Source organism: Colobus angolensis, unplaced genomic scaffold (assembly GCF_000951035.1).
Source record: "Colobus angolensis palliatus isolate OR3802 unplaced genomic scaffold, Cang.pa_1.0 Scaffold57, whole genome shotgun sequence".
NCBI classification, from domain to species: Eukaryota; Metazoa; Chordata; class Mammalia; order Primates; family Cercopithecidae; genus Colobus; species Colobus angolensis.
Window position 1 is genome coordinate 11,831,796 of NW_012119265.1, and position 19,538 is coordinate 11,851,333.

The 19,538-nt window shown below is 37.8% G+C and overlaps 1 protein-coding gene across 1 annotated transcript in view; it reads right to left on the reverse strand.

Moving 5' to 3' along the window:
• Positions 1-4,071: 4,071 nt before the first annotated feature.
• Positions 4,072-19,538, reverse strand: part of PPP2R5E (protein phosphatase 2, regulatory subunit B', epsilon isoform) — a 179,608-nt gene continuing 164,141 nt past the window's right edge. Inside the window, 3 exon segments of the mRNA XM_011961963.1 lie at positions 4,072-8,826; positions 15,196-15,297; positions 17,579-17,706. Coding sequence (XP_011817353.1) covers positions 8,727-8,826; positions 15,196-15,297; positions 17,579-17,706 — 330 coding nt within the window. The 3' untranslated portion in view covers positions 4,072-8,726.

Sequence of the window (19,538 nt, forward strand, 5' to 3'; positions counted from 1 at the left end):
AGCAAACCAAATCCTGCATATAACTCAGTCCAAATCTATGGCTAACCCAGCCCTTGCACACACGGAACAAACTGCAGGGAAGGATAAAATAATTGAACTGAGATTTGAGCTTCAGCTGCTGCTCCAGAGGAGGTGGCAGTTTGAGTCCTTCCAAGTTAATTGCTTGCTAAAACAAAATAATCAAAATTCTTCAGAGAAATACTACAGAATACAAAGTTTCCATAACATAATATTCAATATAACCAGGACAGGATCCAAAATTGCTTGACCTATGAAAAAACAGGAAAATGTGACAAATTCTCAAGAAAAAGACTTAAAAACAGATCCTGAGATGACCTTGATGTTGGAATCTGCAAACAAGAAATTTATGACAAATATTCTAATTATGCTCAATGATGTTAAGAGATACAGTGAATGATGAGATAGGCAAACTCAACAGAGAAAGAAACTACAAAAATGAACCAAGTAGAAATTCTAAGGTAAAAAATGCAGTATCTAAAAGAAAAAAAGTACTGTATGGGTTTAACAGCAAATAAAGATGACAGGAAACAACCAGTGAACTTAAAGATAAATCAGTAAGTTATCCAATTTAAAGAACACTGAAAAAAAAAGACACTCTTTAAAAAAGAACATGGCACACCCACTAAGATGACAACAACAACAATAATGAGAAAACGAGTCCTGGCATGGATGTGGAGCCATTAGAACCCTCTGCTGGCAAGAATGTAAAATAATGAAGCTGCTGTGAAAAAGTTTGACAGTTTCTCAAAAAGTGAAACAGCAATTCTACAATTACCAATATAGCCAAAAGAATTAAAAATAGGTATTCAAACAAAAACTTAAAATGAATGTTCCTAGAAGCACTATTTATAAAAGCCATACAGTAAAAATAACCTAAATGCACATAAACTGATAAATGAATAAAGAGATGTGGTATAGCCATATGACAGGTTATTCAGCCATTAAAAAGAATGAAGTACTGATACATGCTACAACATAAATGAACCTCAAAAATATTATTCTAAGTGAAAGAAGTCAGACACAAAAGATCACATATTATATGATTCTATTAATACGAAATATCCAGAATAGGTAAATCCATAAAGGCAGAGAGCAGATTAGTGGTTGCCAGGGGCTGAGGGAAGAATAGGAAGTGACTGCTTCACAGGTACTGTGTTTCCTTTTAGGGGGATGAAAATATTTTGAACTAGATAGAAATGATGGTTGCACAGTATTGTGAATATATCAAATGCCAATAAATCATACATTATAAAATGGCTACTTTTACTATGTGAATTTCATCTCAATTAAAAAAAATTTGTAATCAACAGTACCTCTGTGATCTATAGTACAATACCAAAAAGTTAATATAGAATTAGTGTCACAGAAGAAGACAATAGAAAGAATGGGGCAGAGAGAATATATGAAAAATAATTCTTTCAAATATTTGACTAGAAACTTACCACAAATATCATGAAAGATTATAAATTTAGAGATTTAAGTTCAATGATACACACACATACACACACACACACACATATACAGAGAGAGATCTATATCCCTATCTTACAACCTACAGATAGTTTATCCCAGAAATTTAATGCAATTAAGCACAATAAAAAAAACATATCATTTTAATATATTTAAAAAGCATTTAACAAATGACATTCTTCATGATAAAAACTCTCGGCAAACTAGAAATAAAAAGGTACCTCCTCAATCTGATAAAAGGCATCTAGGAAAAATCTACGGCTAACAACACATTTAATTAAGACTAAATGAAGAGCAATACCATGTTTATGGATTATGTCTTAGTCCATTTGGTGCTGTTATAACAGAATACCAGAGACTGGGTAACTTATAAAGAAATTTATTTCTCACAGTTCTGGAGGCTGGGAAGTCCAATATCAAGGTGCTGGCATCTGGCAAGGACCTTCCTGCTTTTCATCCCAAGATGGAAGGCAAGATGGGGAGGTAAAAGGGGGAGGAGAGGAGAGGGACGGAGGGAGGGAGGGAGAGAGAGAGAGGGAGAAGAGAGAGAGAACCAAACTCACCCTTTTATTAAATACAATGAACCCACTCCCTGTAATAACAAACCCACCCCCAGTCTCCCAGTAACGGCATCAATCCATTCATGAAAGCACAGCCCTCATGTAACCCCAATTATACTCCCACCCAGGTTTTTTTTTTTTTACATGCTGCTTCTAAATTTTATGTAGAAATGCAAAGGACTTAGAATACTGAGAGCAATTTTGAAAAATACAAAACTGAAAGACAACTTGATTCAAGACTATTATAAAGCTACAGCAATCATGACAGTGCGGTTCTGGCATAAGGATAAAAATATCAACCATCAGAACAGAAAAGAGAACCCAGACTTAGATACACACTTTTAAGGTAGCTTTTTGACAAGAAAGCCGTTCTTTGGGAGACTTTTCAACAACTAGCCCCACAATAACTGAGAATCCACATGGAAAAACTGCATCTAGATTCCTATTTTACAACCTACATGTAAGAAAATAATCCAAGATGAATCACAGACCTCGATATAAAAGCTAAAATTATAAAGCTCTTACAGAAAAACGTAAGAGAATGTTTTTTGGCCTGGGATAGGAAAATGGGGGAAGAATGGTTTCTTAGGTCACAAAAAACAATCATAAAAGCAAATAATTCTGCCTTTCTGAGAATGTGTATGACCATGCATCATAGACGAATCAATCATGTACATTTGGACCCATTATTTAATTTGTGAGTCTCAATTTCCCCATGTGTTTAATAAGGCTAATAATCTCATTGATTTTTTTTTAATAATAAAATTAAGAATCTATCCAGAGGTTCTCTCACTTGGCTGAGAGGCAAAAAATGTTTATCTACTCATGTTTCCAGTGGTCCACAGAAAGTACGTGCCTAATAATAAAAAAGCAATACTATCATTAAAAAAAAAGTCAAACTAATTCCCCTTTAACTGTCACATACTTTGGTCTCCCTTAAAAAAATTTAAAAGCATAATGTAAACTTAATCTAATAGAAACATTACTAATAGACATACTACTAATACAAAAATCTGTATCTTTATTGTACATTTTGCCTCCATTCTTGTAAATATTTATAGACAGGAAGCAACATTATGCAAAGAATTAGATATTTTCTTAAAATCATCTCTTAACTCTCTTGAACCCTAAAATTTTTTGTAAAAGTTTCTTCTAACTTACCAGGAGGTTGATCTTCAGATGCAACAAGTGGTTATGCTTTGAAATACAAAATTGCTGACATTTACAAGGGCTTTTCCTTTCCAAACCCAGATTAATTTTAATATGAAATATAAATTGGTTAATTCCACATGGTTCCAAATTTGATGTAATTTAATTAGCTAAGGGAGTAGATCACACCTAAATCAATACTTTTAAAAAAAAAACTATCCTATGGTAGCTTACAGATAACTGCAAATTACTGAAAACACTTCTCATTGATTCACAGTGAGGACTATGCCCCCTCCACTTGAATCTGAGCAGGCTCTGTGACCACCTGATCAATAGAATATGATGGATGTGATGTCATGATAGTTTCTGAGCCCAGGCCTCATAGAAGAGGCAGTTTTCACTTCCTGCCTCCTAGAACCCAGCTGCCATGCTGTGAGGAAGCCCAAGAAGAAAGTACTGTGAGGAGGAACTGAGACCTCTGGCTGAACTCCAAGCCAACTGTCAGCACTAACTTGTCAAACATGTAAGTGAGTCATGTTGGAAGTGAAGATTCCTGCCCCACCTGTGACACCCTGGTTGACACTCGAGGATCAGAGACAAGATGTTCTCGCTAAGTCCTTCCCAAACTATAGATTTGTGATGAGAATAAATTGTTGTTGTTCTAAGCTGCTACTTTTGGAGTAGTATGTTATACAGCAATAGATACTGGACCATTTCCCAATATTACATACTCATAATCATAAACTGACTTCTCAAAATGAAAGCCTGAACATACCAACCCCACTGCCTCAAAGCTAAGTTAATCAAATCTAGTATTTGTATGGTTCAAAAGGCCACGGAGTTCAGAAACAAACAAACAAAAACAGTCAGGCACCTGAAAACTCTTCACTGCTTCTTTATTATGATGCACCCACAGTACAGAACCTCTCACACATCCGTGAAAGGGGAAGGTTACATTTCTTTTTGGGGAGCACCTTCGTTTTTGTTTCTGTTACCACTCTGAAGAAAGCAAATCATTTCCAAAGAAGAACATTTTAAATTCCAAGTGTTTAAGACTCAGCTTGTATTTTATGGTGTTTGAAAAGGAAGTAGCATGTTTTAGCCAGAGGTGGAAGACTGTTTTGTGGCATTTTACGTTTGATGTGGATCAGAAGTCTTCACTGTCTGGTTGAACCAGTCTATAATTTTCATATGCAACTTTTCATATCAAAAATGTTTCATTTTTACCTCTACTCACAAAGAGATGCTGTTTAAAAAAACACACACACAGCTAAATTTAAAACCGATCATGAACCACAGCATTACTAACAGGGAAAATGAACTTTGCTGCCCTCTCCTGCTAAAACAATGAAATACTAAAATACCAAAAGATTTTTGAAGCTAAAGTGAAGTCCTCAAACCAAAAGCAACAGACATGTCATTCTCATTATATTTCAATCAAAAATCAGACAACAACCAGAAAATGCATTGGTAATATTTATATTTGAAAGTTCCCCATTGATACATGAGGTTTGGATTACAACTTATTTACAATAAGTGATTTCAAAAAAAGTAAAGAAAGAGGAAGGGAAGAGGGAGGGAGGAAAAGAGAGGCTGAGAGAGAAAAAAAAGAGAAAGGTGGGGGAAGGAGGGAGGGAAGGAAGAAAAGGAAACCTATATTCATAGACATCATAATATGGGATGTTTATTTCCAAGAGATACTACTGCTGCTATCGTGCATAAGAAGCAGCACAAATTAACATTCCGCTAGATCACAATTTGCTCAACTTTCTCTCAAGATGCACAATCCTTCTTTTAGATTTTCAAAATTAAATATAGAGGAATATAAAATGCAATGCCAATATACCTACTACAGAAATCCTTTGTGGCTCATTCCTTAACTCCACTCAGAGAAGCAGCTGAGCCAGAATACAAAAATAAAAATATTGATGTGCAAATAAAACATCAGTGATCATGTCTGGTGCCACCCTTTTGTTACAGGTGACCGTCACCTTATGGTAACATTGGTAATAGCATCAAAAGAGAATCTCTTCATTTCCTGGGCAGGTCAGTGCATCCAATTAAAAGGAAAAAAGGAAAACAAGGAAAAAAAACCACCCCAAACCCCAAAAAACTCTTAAAACACTTAAAAATGCCAGTAACATCCATACATCCCTTTCCCATCCCACCCTCATCCCCACAAAAAATAAAAAAGCTTTTAAAGCTCTAAATATACTTTTTTTGTTTCTTTCCATAGTGTGATTGAGCCTAGGGCTATACATTTAAGTATAGCAGGTGCAATTACAAGCAAGTCCTGGCTCTGCACCCTGGACTATCCCACGCATAGGAGGTACAAAATAAATTAAACCCTTTCATTTAGGCAAACAAGCCTAAGATAAAGGAGCATAACTCTGCTTGTGAGTATCCAGTGGCATCAAGGGTATTATTTATTTCTTTTTTTTATTATTATTTTTTCTTTTCTTTTATAAAAAGCAGTCAAATGTTAGGGAGAGCAAAATACAATAAAATTTAAAAGGACAAAAACTCAACACTGAAGGAAAACAACTGGGGATACTTGCACAAGGAGAAAAAGAAATACATGCTTGATTCAAAGTATGAGATGGGTGAATTCACTCACATAGTTGTTCTAGGCCCACAGCCTAAGGCCTCAGCATCATTCTAAATCACAGGGTTGTTTGTATTTTTCTCTTCCAAAGACACTCTTAATCCTATCCCTGAAACCAATATGGTAAGGATAAGGTTGGAGCGATCATCACTCACTAACTACAATATTTGCTATTTTAAAAATATGTTTATATATAGTTCTGGAAATTATGAAGCAAACAAAATATAACACAAAGATGCATTTGTCACAATTAACTCAAGTTGCAGCAACAGCAGAATTGTGGGAAGGGACAGAAAGAGAGGGCTGCTGCAAATGCAGCAAGTACGTCCTGAAATATGTCACATAGTGCAACAGTCAGATTACCTCAGTTACTCTGCGTCACCGCACACAACGTGACTATGTCACATTGTCACTTTCCATTAAAAAAGAAAAAGACAGTGTTCCTTCACAGAAGTTGCCCTATGAATTTTAGACATATAGCTTAATTGATTCTCTAAATATGTCTAAAATTTTATTCTTCTCAGTTTGGAATGATCAACATACAAAATTGACATCAAGGAGGAGAGCTGTAAGTGTTCACCTTTCCTCTTGAAGACAGGGTAAGGTGCAAAAAAGGATCCTGGCCTTTCTCATTTCAAGTGACTGCATTTCATTCCAATGGGCAGAGATTCTTCATAAACCTGTGATTTTAATGTCTTCTACCTAAAAAGATGAATTAATAGCAAACAAAAGTTTACACCATCAAAAATAGATATAATGCGGAGTTGAAACTAAAGGGCTAAAATGACAAGGGCTAAAAAGGAGAAGATTTGTTAAAAATTTATTTTTTATCACTTTGTTCCAGCATTTTTAAAGTCAGTTGTTTTGTCTTTGGCAGCCTCTGCCAACTTTACAGTGAATCCCCATCAATGTTCTTTAAAAAAAAAAAAAAACAAACAACAAAAAAAACTATTAATTCCATTAAACCATGTTGTGCCTGGTGTTGCATATGACTTTTTTTTTTTTTAACTGCTGGTTTTTTGGGGTTTTTTTTGGAATTAACAATGCCAATTTTGTTTTTGTTTTTTTTTTTACAAAGTTACCCAGATGACAATATCCATAATTAGCTGACTCTTACATACCCACTGTGACCTGATCATCCTGAAAAACTTTATGGGAGAGAAAGTCAGCAGCTTTTTTTCCTTTTTCTTGAAAACAATAAAACTGCACATTCTACTTTATATTTAAATGTAAGGAAGAAAATATACAAGCCCATATTTATATTGTATTTCTATTAAGAGCAACAATAGTTCAAATGTTCATGTTTGCTACTATCACAATTCAACACATGAACACAGAATCAGCTCTATTCCATGAATACTGCTGGAAGTGATGGTTTAGGATTACCAACTCACTGCTGCCATGCCCATAACAAGCAAAAGCATCCTGGAAATAAACCCCCAAACACGTATCTTTCAGTACATAATAATTCAACTGCATTAGGTAAGTACACACTGTACACAAGTTTTATCAGCAGTTTACCTACCCAAGATGTAAGACTCTTCATTTAAATACAAAGCAGAGAGCCAATAAGATATATATATATATAATACAGCCCTAGATTTTGTTTGTTTTTTTTCTTAAACAATTTGGTCACGATGCACCTTTGATATAAAAGCATTTTTAAACTTTATTATTAAAGCTCAGGACATTAGGAATTTCCAGATTTTTTTCAGTAGCATTTGTAGAACCACTTTTGGTAACAAATACAGTAGTTAGGAATATGCATCCAATTCAGAATGCATAATAATGTTTATCCTGAATCCTTTCTGGCTAAAAACAGGGCTAGTGCTGTGATGAGATATGGAACAAGAATCTACAAAAAACACTGTAACATGTTTGTTTTTTCCCAGAGGCTACATCCTCTTTTGCTGGAATACTTTATAAATACATATTAAAAAGTAAGGCAACAACTCCAAACAGTCCAAGCTGTTTGTTCAACTCTTTTCCCAATTAGATTTGCAATCCTGGCGATCAATTTTATGGTTGTATTGTTTAGTGTTTGTCTTTCTTATTTCAAATGGTCCAAAAGGATGTTTTTCTCATATTTCTAAAACATCTCTGGTATGTGTGTTCAATGATATATGCAACTAATACTGGTCAGGTACTGAAGTCTGTGATGTCCCAGTGCCTGTTTTCAAAGGATTCAAGACATTGATTTGGATTCACCATAAACTGATGCATGAATCCAATATTCCCTTCCCTACTATGTTTATCACCTCTTCTCTTTTAACTCCTAATTTTAAAACTGAAGGAGTACCAGGACTACCTGGTTACTGGAAAGATGTTCACCCCAGTAAACAGAACTTTTATCAGAGACTTTTATAATTCATGACCCCATTCCACATGGACATTCAACTCAGGAAGATGTGCAAAAGAAAAAGATGTCAAATTACAGTCAAGTTATCCAGAGGAGGATGTTACACAAACTTATAAGGAAATGACAGTCTTTTTTTCTTCCTTTACTATAAATACATTTAACAGCTTAGCAGAAAGACAAGCTAAATTTAAGATTGTTCACATTTGAAAATTGTATCATACTCTCTGCTAGTGATAAATAAGGAACTCCCGATAATGGAATTTTGACATAGCAATTTCATCAACAGATCTTTGAAGACCGATTTTCTTTTTTTTAAAAGAGGGTTAGAACAGTGATTATGTTTGCAAAGTTTTGAGAAGTCCATCTGCTGTCCAAACTTTGGATTGAAGTCCTTATTTTGTTTTTTCCTTTACTTAGAGACAGGTATATACAGTGCTGTTGTAATAATGAAACAAATGTGAAATCTACTGTAAAGTTGCACAATACAGAAAACTGTTGCTCCATCTTCTACTACATAAATGTGTGACTCCACCAATTAGTAATGTTGCTGTCATTGTTTTTGTTAAGTTGGAATTATTCCATCACGTCTAAGACCTCTCTTTAACTCCAGATCCTCCAATTTTTTCCACAATTCTTCACGCTCCTTTTCTTTCTTTTTCTCACTGAGGAAGAAATACAATACAATGTAAACAGCTGAGGTTTAATGAGATTATGCAACAATGAATATTTTACAGTTTCACCTTGACACCCCTTTATACTTAGCTTAATTCAGAAAATTAACTTTAAAACTACTAAGAAACAAAAATGGGAATGACTTATATGCATCAGTTATTGTAAAATTAAGGGCATATTAGTGATTTTCACTTGCAGCTTAGTAAAAATCTTAATTCTTCTTTATCTCCAAACAGTTTATCAAAAAGGATGCTGGAGATGACACTGATACAGAGAATATAGTAGGTCAAGAAAATATATTTGCTCTTTTATTCGTATCTATTTTTCCTACCTCATGTACATTTAAATTCTTCAGCAGTTTAGAAGAAACTGAAAACTTGTGATTTCACTTTCAATGATCTGAAAAGAACTTGGCTGATATTATTATGTATTAAATTTTAATGCATGAAGCCTTCAAATTGGGTTCAATATCAATTTTACTGATTTTAAATTTAGTGATTTTCAGACTTTGGGATTTCACTGTTTGGTAAAATTTCCCCAAAAAATTGGATGTCCAAATAAGAATCGACAAACTTTATTTTGCCAAGGATATTTTAAAATTACCACATTTTTACAAAAAAAGGATTTTTTAACATCAACCAAGTAGGAAGTACATGATACAGGAATGTAAGATTATATGGTAAGTTAAATGCATTCACATTTATTAAAAATAATTCACTGCACTGTCTCTGGTTTTTCCATGCTGCAGTGGACCAATAAAAAGCAGACCCAGGCTGGGCACAGTGGCTCATGTCTGTAATCCTCACACTTTGGGAGGCCGAGGCAGGTGGATCACGAGGTCAGAATTTCGAGACTAGCCTAGCCAGCAATGGTGAGACCCTGTCTCTACTAAAAATACAAAAATTAGCTGGGCATTGTGGCGTGTGCTTGTAGTCTCAGCTACTCGGGAGGCTGAGGCAGGAGAATCGCTTGAATCCAGGAAGTGGAGGTTACAGCGAGCGAGCTGAGATAGCACCACTGCACTCCAGCCTGGGTGACAGAGCGAGACTCCATCTCCAACAACAACAACAAAAAAGGCCTGGCGGGTGGCTCACGCCTGTAATCCCAACACTTTGGGTGGCGGAGGCAGGTAGATCACGAGGTCAAGAGATCGAGACCATCCTGGCTAACACGGTGAAACCCTGTCTCTACTAAAAATACAAAAAAATTAGCCGGGCATGGTGGCAGGCACAGTCCCAGCTACTCAGGAGGCTGAGGCAGAAGAACGGCGTGAACCTGGCAGGAGGAGCTTGCAGTGAGCCAAGATCACGCCACTGCACACCAGCCTGGATGACAGGGCAAAACTCCATCTCAAACAAAAAAAAAAACCAAAAAAAAAAAAGGCAGACCCAGATTAACATTCATAAATCCAGGAATTCAGATAATTCCTGAAAATCTCAGACATGGGGATATAATCCATGCACTACCTCACGCAGCAAGGATTAAAACTTCAGCCACAGTACAATTTCTACTCAGGGAAATCCACATGGGTTGAGTGAAATTTGTATGTAATTCCAATGCCTCATTTTTTAAAACATTATAACCAATGTTTCTTAAAAGTTATATTAATAACTTTTAATTAACAGAGCAATAGAGATTACTCTTCATCCCCTCCAACTCCCAAAAAACTCTAGAAAAACCTAAGTAATTTTATATTCTTATTCCACCAGAGACTTGAGGAAATGTTGAACTATAATACTATAATAGTCTGGTATTAACCAGAAATGTTTGAGGCCATATGGGAGCACAAATCAGTGGAACTCTCTACAATACATGCTTATGGCTTACTAAAGCCATATGGTAATTAATATCATTTAATAGGTAATATTTTCATAACTTAGGCCTTGTTTACCATAATTAGTTTCAGCTATCTCAAATACAAATCTGCATAATATAAATTTCAGTGAGCAGAAGAGTTTTCATAATAATTACCTATTTGTTAATTTTGACCCTGAAAAAATGGCACTTATAGGACAATAAGGGCAAGATTAGATAATCTTCCCAATCTAATCATAATGGATTCCAGATTCTTCTTTTTTTTTTCTTAGAGACAGGGTCTCATTCTGTTGCCCAGGCTAAAGTGCAGTGGCACAGTCATAGCTCACTGTAGCCCCAACCACCTGGGCTCAAGCAATCCTCTTGCCTCAGCCTCCTGAGTGGCTGGGACTACAGGTGTGCACCACCACTACTGGTGCATTCCAGGTTCTAAACACAATCAAGCTGTTTGGCAAATTATCACTTTTTGTTTCTAAGTACAGTCTGGGGATAATACAAGGACTAAATAAATATTAGCAAAGAGCACAATTTGGGTATATATAAATCAATTCTATAGATCCTGCTGACTTTCGATGAATATGACCTTTTTATTTGGAGGTAGAAGGGGATGATAAGCAAGGGCTTGGAATTTTACTCAACTAAAAAACATTTCAATGTATTTTAGGTTCACATGGCCCTAATTTGCAGTTTTAACCAATTTATGCCAAAGGTTGCAAAATTTTTTTGTGAAAAATCAGAACTTGGCGATGACCTTGAGCAGTGGGATAGAAATAACTCCCACAAGCTTAGCGTTACAATAATGGAACACTAGGCGTAAATTGGTTAATTAAGTGTTGACATCATTAAAACATTCATCATCTTGTTACCGAAGTGTTTCGTGTTTTTGATCAAGAGATTTATGGCAATCAACGCAATTTATCCTGTAGGGCTTTTCTTCCAACTGAGCATTATGCTCAGTTATCACACAGCTTTCACACTGACAACTTTATCTTTAAAAATTCTAAATATTGCTGATATAGTTATTGTCACCCCCAATCTTTCCCACTTTTCTCTCTCCCTGTAGGTGGAAATTTTAACACTTAACCACACTGTCATGCAGGGGATATTGTCAAATTCTCTTCTAATTTCAATTTTACATAGCACTGATGTTGGCATATGTATCTAACAGTGTTAACTACTTATTCCACCCACCATTTTCAGATTTGTAATATTTCAAAATTTGATCTGAACTGAAACCATTAACTTCTCACCATCCTGAAGTAAAACTGTCCATTCAGTTATTCTCTGATAGTACCAAATACATTTCTTCATTCTCTTGTCCTATTCCTACACCTATGGAGAAACCAATGTTTCCATCTGTCAATACACCCTTCTATTGCTCATTTGACAAATTATTATTATCCTTACTTTTAAAAACCCACTTTTTCTTTTTTTTTTTTTGAGACAGAGTCTTGCTCTGTCACCCAGGCTGGAGTGCAGTGGCACAATCTCAGCTCACTGCAACCTCCGCCTCCCGGGTTCAAGCGATTCTCCTGCCTCAGCCTCCCGAGTAGCTGGGATTACAGGCATGTGCCACCATGCCCGGCTAATTTTGTACTTTGTAGGAGAGATGGGGTTTCTCCATGTTGGTCAGGCTGGTCGTGAACTCCCAACCTCAGGTGATCTGCCCGCCTCAGCCTCCCAAATTGCTGGGATTACAGGCGTGAGCCACCACGCCCGGGCCCCATTTTCTCATTAAGAAAGTACACTCAGCCGGGCGCGGTGGCTCAAGCCTGTAATCCCAGCACTTTGGGAGGCCGAGACGGGCGGATCACGAGGTCAGGAGATCGAGACCATCCTGGCTAACACGGTGAAACCCCGTCTCTACTAAAAAATACAAAAATCTAGCCGGGCGAGGTGGCTGGCGCCTGTAGTCCCAGCTACTCGGGAGGCTGAGGCAGGAGAATGGCGTGAACCCGGGACGCGGAGCTTGCAGTGAGCTGAGATCCGGCCACTGCACTCCAGCCTGGGCAACAGAGCGAGACTCCGTCTAAAAAAAAAAAAAAAAGAAAGTACACTCATTATAAATAACTGTAATATGCCAGAATATCACAATCAACCTCATAGTTTTATCTATTCCTGGTCCTCTTAGTTAATTCTTAGCTTTTTCAAGGGTTTGATCTATTTAGTTTACATAATAATCAGAAAATAGTTTTATTACTAAAGTTCACTAAATATAAACCAAATAATTTGAGTAGAAATAAGTTCTTCAATATCTTTTTTTTTTTTTTGGAGACAAGAGTCTCACTCCAATGTCCAAGCTGGAGTACAGTGGCGTGATCTTAGCTCACCTCAACCTCCACCTCCCAGGTTCAAGTGACCTTCCCAACTCAGTCTCCCTAGTAGCTGGGACCACAAGCACATGCCACTGTGCCTGGTTAATTTTTATATTTTTAGTAGAGACGGAGTTTCACCATGTTGACCAGGATGGTCTCAAACTCCTGACCTCAGATGATCCGCCTGCCTCAGCCTCCCAAAGTGCTGGGATTACAGGTGTGAGCCACTGTGCCCAACCAAGTTCTTCAATATTCTTGATGAGATTCTACAAATTTAATCCTGGTTCAACTAGGATAATAATAATGAGTTTTCAGTTGCTCTAAAAGAGAAGATGTTATGCACAATGCACCTTTAATGGTACACCACAGTATTAAAATGTACCCTTGGCCTGTTTTGTTTTTTTTTTTTTTTTTTTTTTTTTTGAGACGGAGTCTCGCTCTGTCGCCCAGGCTGGAGTGCAGGGGCCAGATCTCAGCTCACTGCAAGCTCCGTCTCCCGGGTTCACGCCATTCTCCTGCCTCAGCCTCCTGAGTAGCTGGGACTACAGGCGCCCGCCATCTCGCCCGGCTAGTTTTTTTTTTGTATTTTAGTAGAGACGGGGTTTCACCGTGTTAGCCAGGATGGTCTCGATCTCCTGACCTTGTGATCCGCCCGTCTCGGCCTCCCAAAGTGCTGGGATTACAGGCTTGAGCCACCGCGCCCGGCCGGCCTGTTTTTTAAGTAACATCCTTTAAAGATTTAAAGTTTGGGGCAAGGAGGGTTATTATGAATTTATAATTTGCAAAAATTGCTAATATAGTGAATTAAAAGTTGTTTAAACTATACATGTGGAATAACATATCACATAATTGATATTAATCCCAATATTCTGGGTACAAAATCTCAGCCGCTTGTGAGATTCTCAGCTAAATACTCACCATATTCCACAATTAAGTTGGTTTTCATAAACCACATCCCTGGTAACTTAAAAAAGAAAATCATTGCAATGGTCCCTTTGCCATCAAACCGTTCCCCTCATTGCTCTTTTTTATCAATAAAATGCAAGTGACAGACTAAAAATGAGACAAAGCACCAAGGGAACCAAAGAGGTTCAGCAAGACCCTGGGTACGAACACTCGCACACACCTCTGGGTCCTCTGAGGTCCATAGTTTTATGATATACAAAGCTGACATCTGCTTATGGGTGATCAAAGTCAAACCAGAGGCTCAACTACTAAGAGCTCTCTAGAGTTCTATAATCTCCCCCAGTACATCTCTTGGAAAGTAGAACACATTGGACAAGATATAACAAAACTGAAGAATCCTCTAAATGAAACCAAGAAAGGCTTTAGTAAGCCATAAGCATGTATTATTGTAAAGAGTTCCACTGTTTTGTTCTCCCATATGGTCTCAAACATTTCTGGTTAATACCAGACTATTAACCTTCATTTCTTTTCACTGTTCTTTAAATTGTAATAAATTTGTTGGGTTCTAGTAAGTCCTGGGCCCAAGAGCTAGAAAAATGGTGCCTCATTCCCCCTGCTATTGGAGTGAAGTACAAGATCTGCCCAATTACACTTCAAGTAAGTTCAGAGTGGGAGTGAACCCCAGATAGAAAACTACCTGATGGTCCCTTTAAGTGAACCTAAAATACCAGTTATATGCTGGGCTCTTAACCCTGAGGTAGAACTAAAATAGTATTAAAGAAAGGGAGGAAAGCAGGCTTTATCAAAATGACAGTGTCACAAAGCTTTGTTACTCAGTGGCACAGTAATAAAGACACAGTTAATAAGCGTGCAAAAATGAATATATAAATACAGTCATCTGCCGAATAACAACATTTCGGTCAACACAGACCACATATACCACGGTGGTCCCATAAAATTTTAACAGGGTTGAAAAAGTCCTACTGCCTAGCGATCTGTGTTACAATTGGCTACGGTATTCACCATGGTAACACACTGTACAGGATTGTAGCCTAGGAAGAACAGGCAACACCATATAGCTCAGGTGTGTCACAGTAGGCTATACCATCTAGGTTTGTGTAATTACTATACACTTATGATGTTCACACAATACAATTGCCTAAGGATGCATTTCTCAGAACATATACTAGTTGTTAAGCAATGCATGACTGTAAACAAAACTGTGCTGCTTAAGATTTGGGGTAATTAGGCAACTTCAGCAAAGAGCAAGGAAAAAACTCAATAGTTTTATGCACAGCTGACAAAAAAGCTTTAAAAAGTTACCGCTGACGATCTGACTTGTATGTGGCTGTCAGCTCGTCAAACACGGTGCTGTTCATTTCTATAAATGCCTTCAACACATTGTACACCAATGCCACAATAGCCCTGGAAAGCACAGAAGAAAGGGACGTGTTAGTTAGTCTTATAAAATGGGATACTGAATGAAGAAAGCAAAAGCACAACTTTTGTCTGAATGGTTTCTCGCACTGCACATTGTCTGTATCCCTTTTTAGTTGGAACAACTGAGAATGACCTACAGTTCACTTCCACATTAAGAGATTTCAAGGCAAGATAATTTTCTGAGGGGTGGTAGAACTAGAAAAAAAAATCTAACTTTGCAGCTTCTAATTTTTTTTTTTTTCCTTTGTGATGGAGTTTCGCTCTTGTTGCCCAGGCTGGAGTACAATGGCACCATCTTGGCTCACCACAACCTCCGCCTCCTGGGTTCAAGCAATTCTCCCGCCTCAGTCTCCCAGGTAGCTCGGATTATAGGCGCGAGCCACCATGCCCAGCTAATTTTGTATTTTTAGTAGAGACGAGGTTTCTCCATGTTGGTCAGGCTGCTATCAAACTCCCGACCTCAGATGATCTGCCCGCCTTGGCCTCTCAAAGTGCTGGGATTATAGGTGTGAGCCACAGCGCCTGGCCTGTCCTTCTAATTATTGGCACCCAGAATAGAGCTGCCTGTGGGCATTTGATAATTTCATTTAATAAAAAGGCAAACATAATAGTAAAGCAACTTCATCCTAAAATAAGGATCTGTGATAGCACTAACCTCAGACACCTGAATTTGCATAGAATTCTATTTTGTAAATAACACATAATTCATCAAAATCAGAAGCTACTTCCATAGAAACGAATGTTATACATAAATGTGTGTGTGTGTGTGTATACATATATATATATATATTATTCTTATCCAAAGAAATGAAATCAAGCCCCCATGTAGGCTGGGTGGTTCAACATGAGTTATTTGTCTAGCTGTGATCTGCACCAGTCCTGCTGACCCAAAATATATGCTGGTAAGATAACGGGCAAGCTGGGATGGTTGCTATTAGCTATGGGACACTATACAGCTAAACAGCCAAAATGGTAGCCCATGCTTAGGCAATGTGAGGACAAGGTTCTGATGGGCTTGATAGCTTCAGACTAGAGTCTAAATAGCTTTTCCTTTTGCAAAAATATCCGTTGCTTCCGTTTTGCAACAAACATGCTCCTAATACCACTGAAAAAGGCATTGGTAAAAATTAGCCATATATTAAATAAACCATGAGTCTGATGTTTCCAAAACATTTACAAGAATGTACACTTGCTATGTAGCTTCTGCCTTGTGCCATTAAAAGGAAAATTCAAGTTCTTTTCTGTTAAGGTTCCAGAATGACCTTCCTCCCAAGGGCAGTGATGGGAAAGCACCAAATATAGTATACTGAGTAGTTACAGACACTTGCTAGAAGGTCCTCAAGGGACTATCTGTATAAAGGGACTTAATTGTTTATCAGCTCCTTATTTTTACAAGTTCTATTAATAAAATTTGGCAAATTTGAAAAATGAGAAATGTGACATATTATAATTACATGCAAAATGTTTAAAGATAAACATATTATGAATATACTGAATTGTATCTACCAATTTTTAAATGCCACATTAAATTTTCCTTCTATTCCACAGAGAAAAATGTAAAAGCATTCAAATTCAGAATGCTTTAACTTTCATCGGGCTGGATGTTAAACTTCTCCTTGATTATTTTAAACTTCCTTTCCAAGAGATACATATAGCAACTGAGTTAGCTGTTAAGAAACAGATCACACTAAAATGCAAACCTAGTCAGACCACTTCCCCACTTACAACCCTTCAGTACTTCCTCATCATCTACTTGAAGTCTCACACGAGTCCCACAATCTTTTCTAGCCACATCCTCTAGCACCCTACCCAAAAGACTTTGTGCCTCAGCCCTCCCAAACTCACAGGTCTCAGAAACTGACAGGTGCTTTTGACATCTTTGTGACTTTTAATATGATGGATGGACCCACCATCTGAAAGGGCTCTCCCCATGCCATCCACCTGCCAAATTCCTTTCAGATTCAGTCTAAGCATGGCCATGCCGTCAGTATCTACACACCTCTCCTCTCAGCTGCAGTGCCTCCCCAAAAGATCTGCTACCTTCACAGACAGATCAAGAAGACTGTCTAGTAAACAGATACTTTAACTGGTATTTTGTTAAAGTATCTGTTTATTTTCTCCAGTCAGTGAATCCCCAGAAGGTAAGGATTTTATCTTTTCACATACGTCTTCAGCAACAAGGACAGCATCTGGCACATAATAAGGCTGAAGGGAAAGAAAGAAAGGAAGGGAAGAAGAGAACAGAGGAAAGAAACTGAAAACCTACGGATTCCAATGTTCTTTTGAAATCCTATAAAGGCTGGAAAACATGATGGGAAGGATGACGTTAGAGTTTTCTTCTATCAAACTCATGATGTATTCATTATTCCAGTAACAGAGTGCTCTTTCTGCCACCTTTGGAAAAAGAAAAATAAAATGTTAAGAGAGAGAAAAAGACAAAGATAAAACAAAATTATAAATATTTCCAAACAAAAGATTTTTAAAAGGCTATTTTTAAATCATTTCATTAAAATTAAATATTAATCACATTTTAATTTTTTTTTTGAGGTGGAGTCTCGCTAGTGGTGCGATCGCAGCTTACCGCAACCTCTGCCTCTTGGGTTCAAGCGATTCTCCTGCCTCAGCCTCCCGAGTAGCTGGGACTACAGGCACGCGCCACTAAGCCTAGCTCATTTTTGTATTTTTGGTAGAGATGGGATTTCACCATGTTGGCCAGGATGGTCTCGATCTCCTGACCTTGTGATCTGCCCACCTCAACCTCCCAAAGTGTTGGGATTACAGGCGTGAGCCACTGTGCCCAGCCCACATTTTAAATGTTTGCAGATTTTAAATATCTTAGAAAATTCCAAAGTGGGCCAGGCACGGTGGCTCACGCCTGTAATCCCAGCACTTTAGGAGGCCGAGGTAGGCAGATCGCTTAAGCCCAAGAGTCTGAGACCAGCCTGGGCAACATGGGGAGACCTCGCCTCTACAAAACACAAAAATTAGCCAGGATTGGTGGCATGTGCTTATAGTCCCACCTACTTGGGAGGTGGGAGGATTGTTTGAGCCTAGGAGGCAGAGGTTGCAGTGAGCGAGGTTGCAGTGAGCCAAGATCATGCCACTGAACTCCAGCTTGGGTGACAGAGCAAGACCCTGTCTTCCCCTCCTACCTAAAATAAAAATCCAGAGTGGTTCAAGTGGTTTATCAACTCAGGGAAGGAAAAGAAGTTTTCCTGTTTATTTATATTCTTCTCTAATTCTGCCAGGTCTTCTGATTCCACAGTTTCCTGACATCATTTTAGCACATCTTACCGGTCCCCTTTCCTGTCTCACCTTTTTCATCACACACACTTAGATCGAACCCAGTGCCCAGCATATAGTTAGCATTCAGTCACAGCTACTGAGGAACATCCACAGTTGTCCGTCCCTGCAGAGCAGCCAATATTTACTAAGTACCTCCTATAGGCAGGCACTGTACCTACACGGCAAGTAGAATGTATCATCCTTACCACCATCCCAACAGGAGATACCACTGTGTTCATTTTACAGATGAGGACACAGAGATTCAGAGAGACTGAATAATGTAGGCAAGGTTACACTGGTAATAAATGGTAAAGACTAGGGCCTCACTTCCAGGGCTTCTTCCAGAGTTTATTTCTGGTCCCTTCCTGTGAAAGCCAGGAGATTTCTGCTCAGTTTCTGGTCTCAGGGACACTGGCTGCACCTACCCTCTCAGATCTCTTAGATCCCTTTTCTCTGCCCACCAAGCTATCAACTGGCTCTAATTTGGTCTGCTGGGCCTGATTGGCTCATCTTGGATTTCATGAATTCAAAGGAACATCTCAAAAACAAAACTTAAAATCTCTAAAAAGGGTAGTTACAGAGGAAAAGGGAAAAAGGGGTAGCTTCCTTCATTTATACAGATTAAGAAGCTGTGTTTTAGAAGAGAACAAAATGGTATAAGATGTATCTACCGAAAGACAATGAGAAATCAGAATTTTTCCATTTATATTATTCAGCTTGGTTCAAAAAAAACAAAATAAAACAAAACCCTGGGACTCATTAGGCACTAGACCCTAAGAGTACAAAGAAAACAATCATTACTGCATGTTCACTATATGCCAGATGCTGTGCTAAGTGTCCCACATATATAATATCTCATTTCCTCACAACCAACAGAGTTGGTATCATCACTTTTCTATTTTGTCAATGAAGAATCTGAGACTCAGAGAGATAAGCCATTG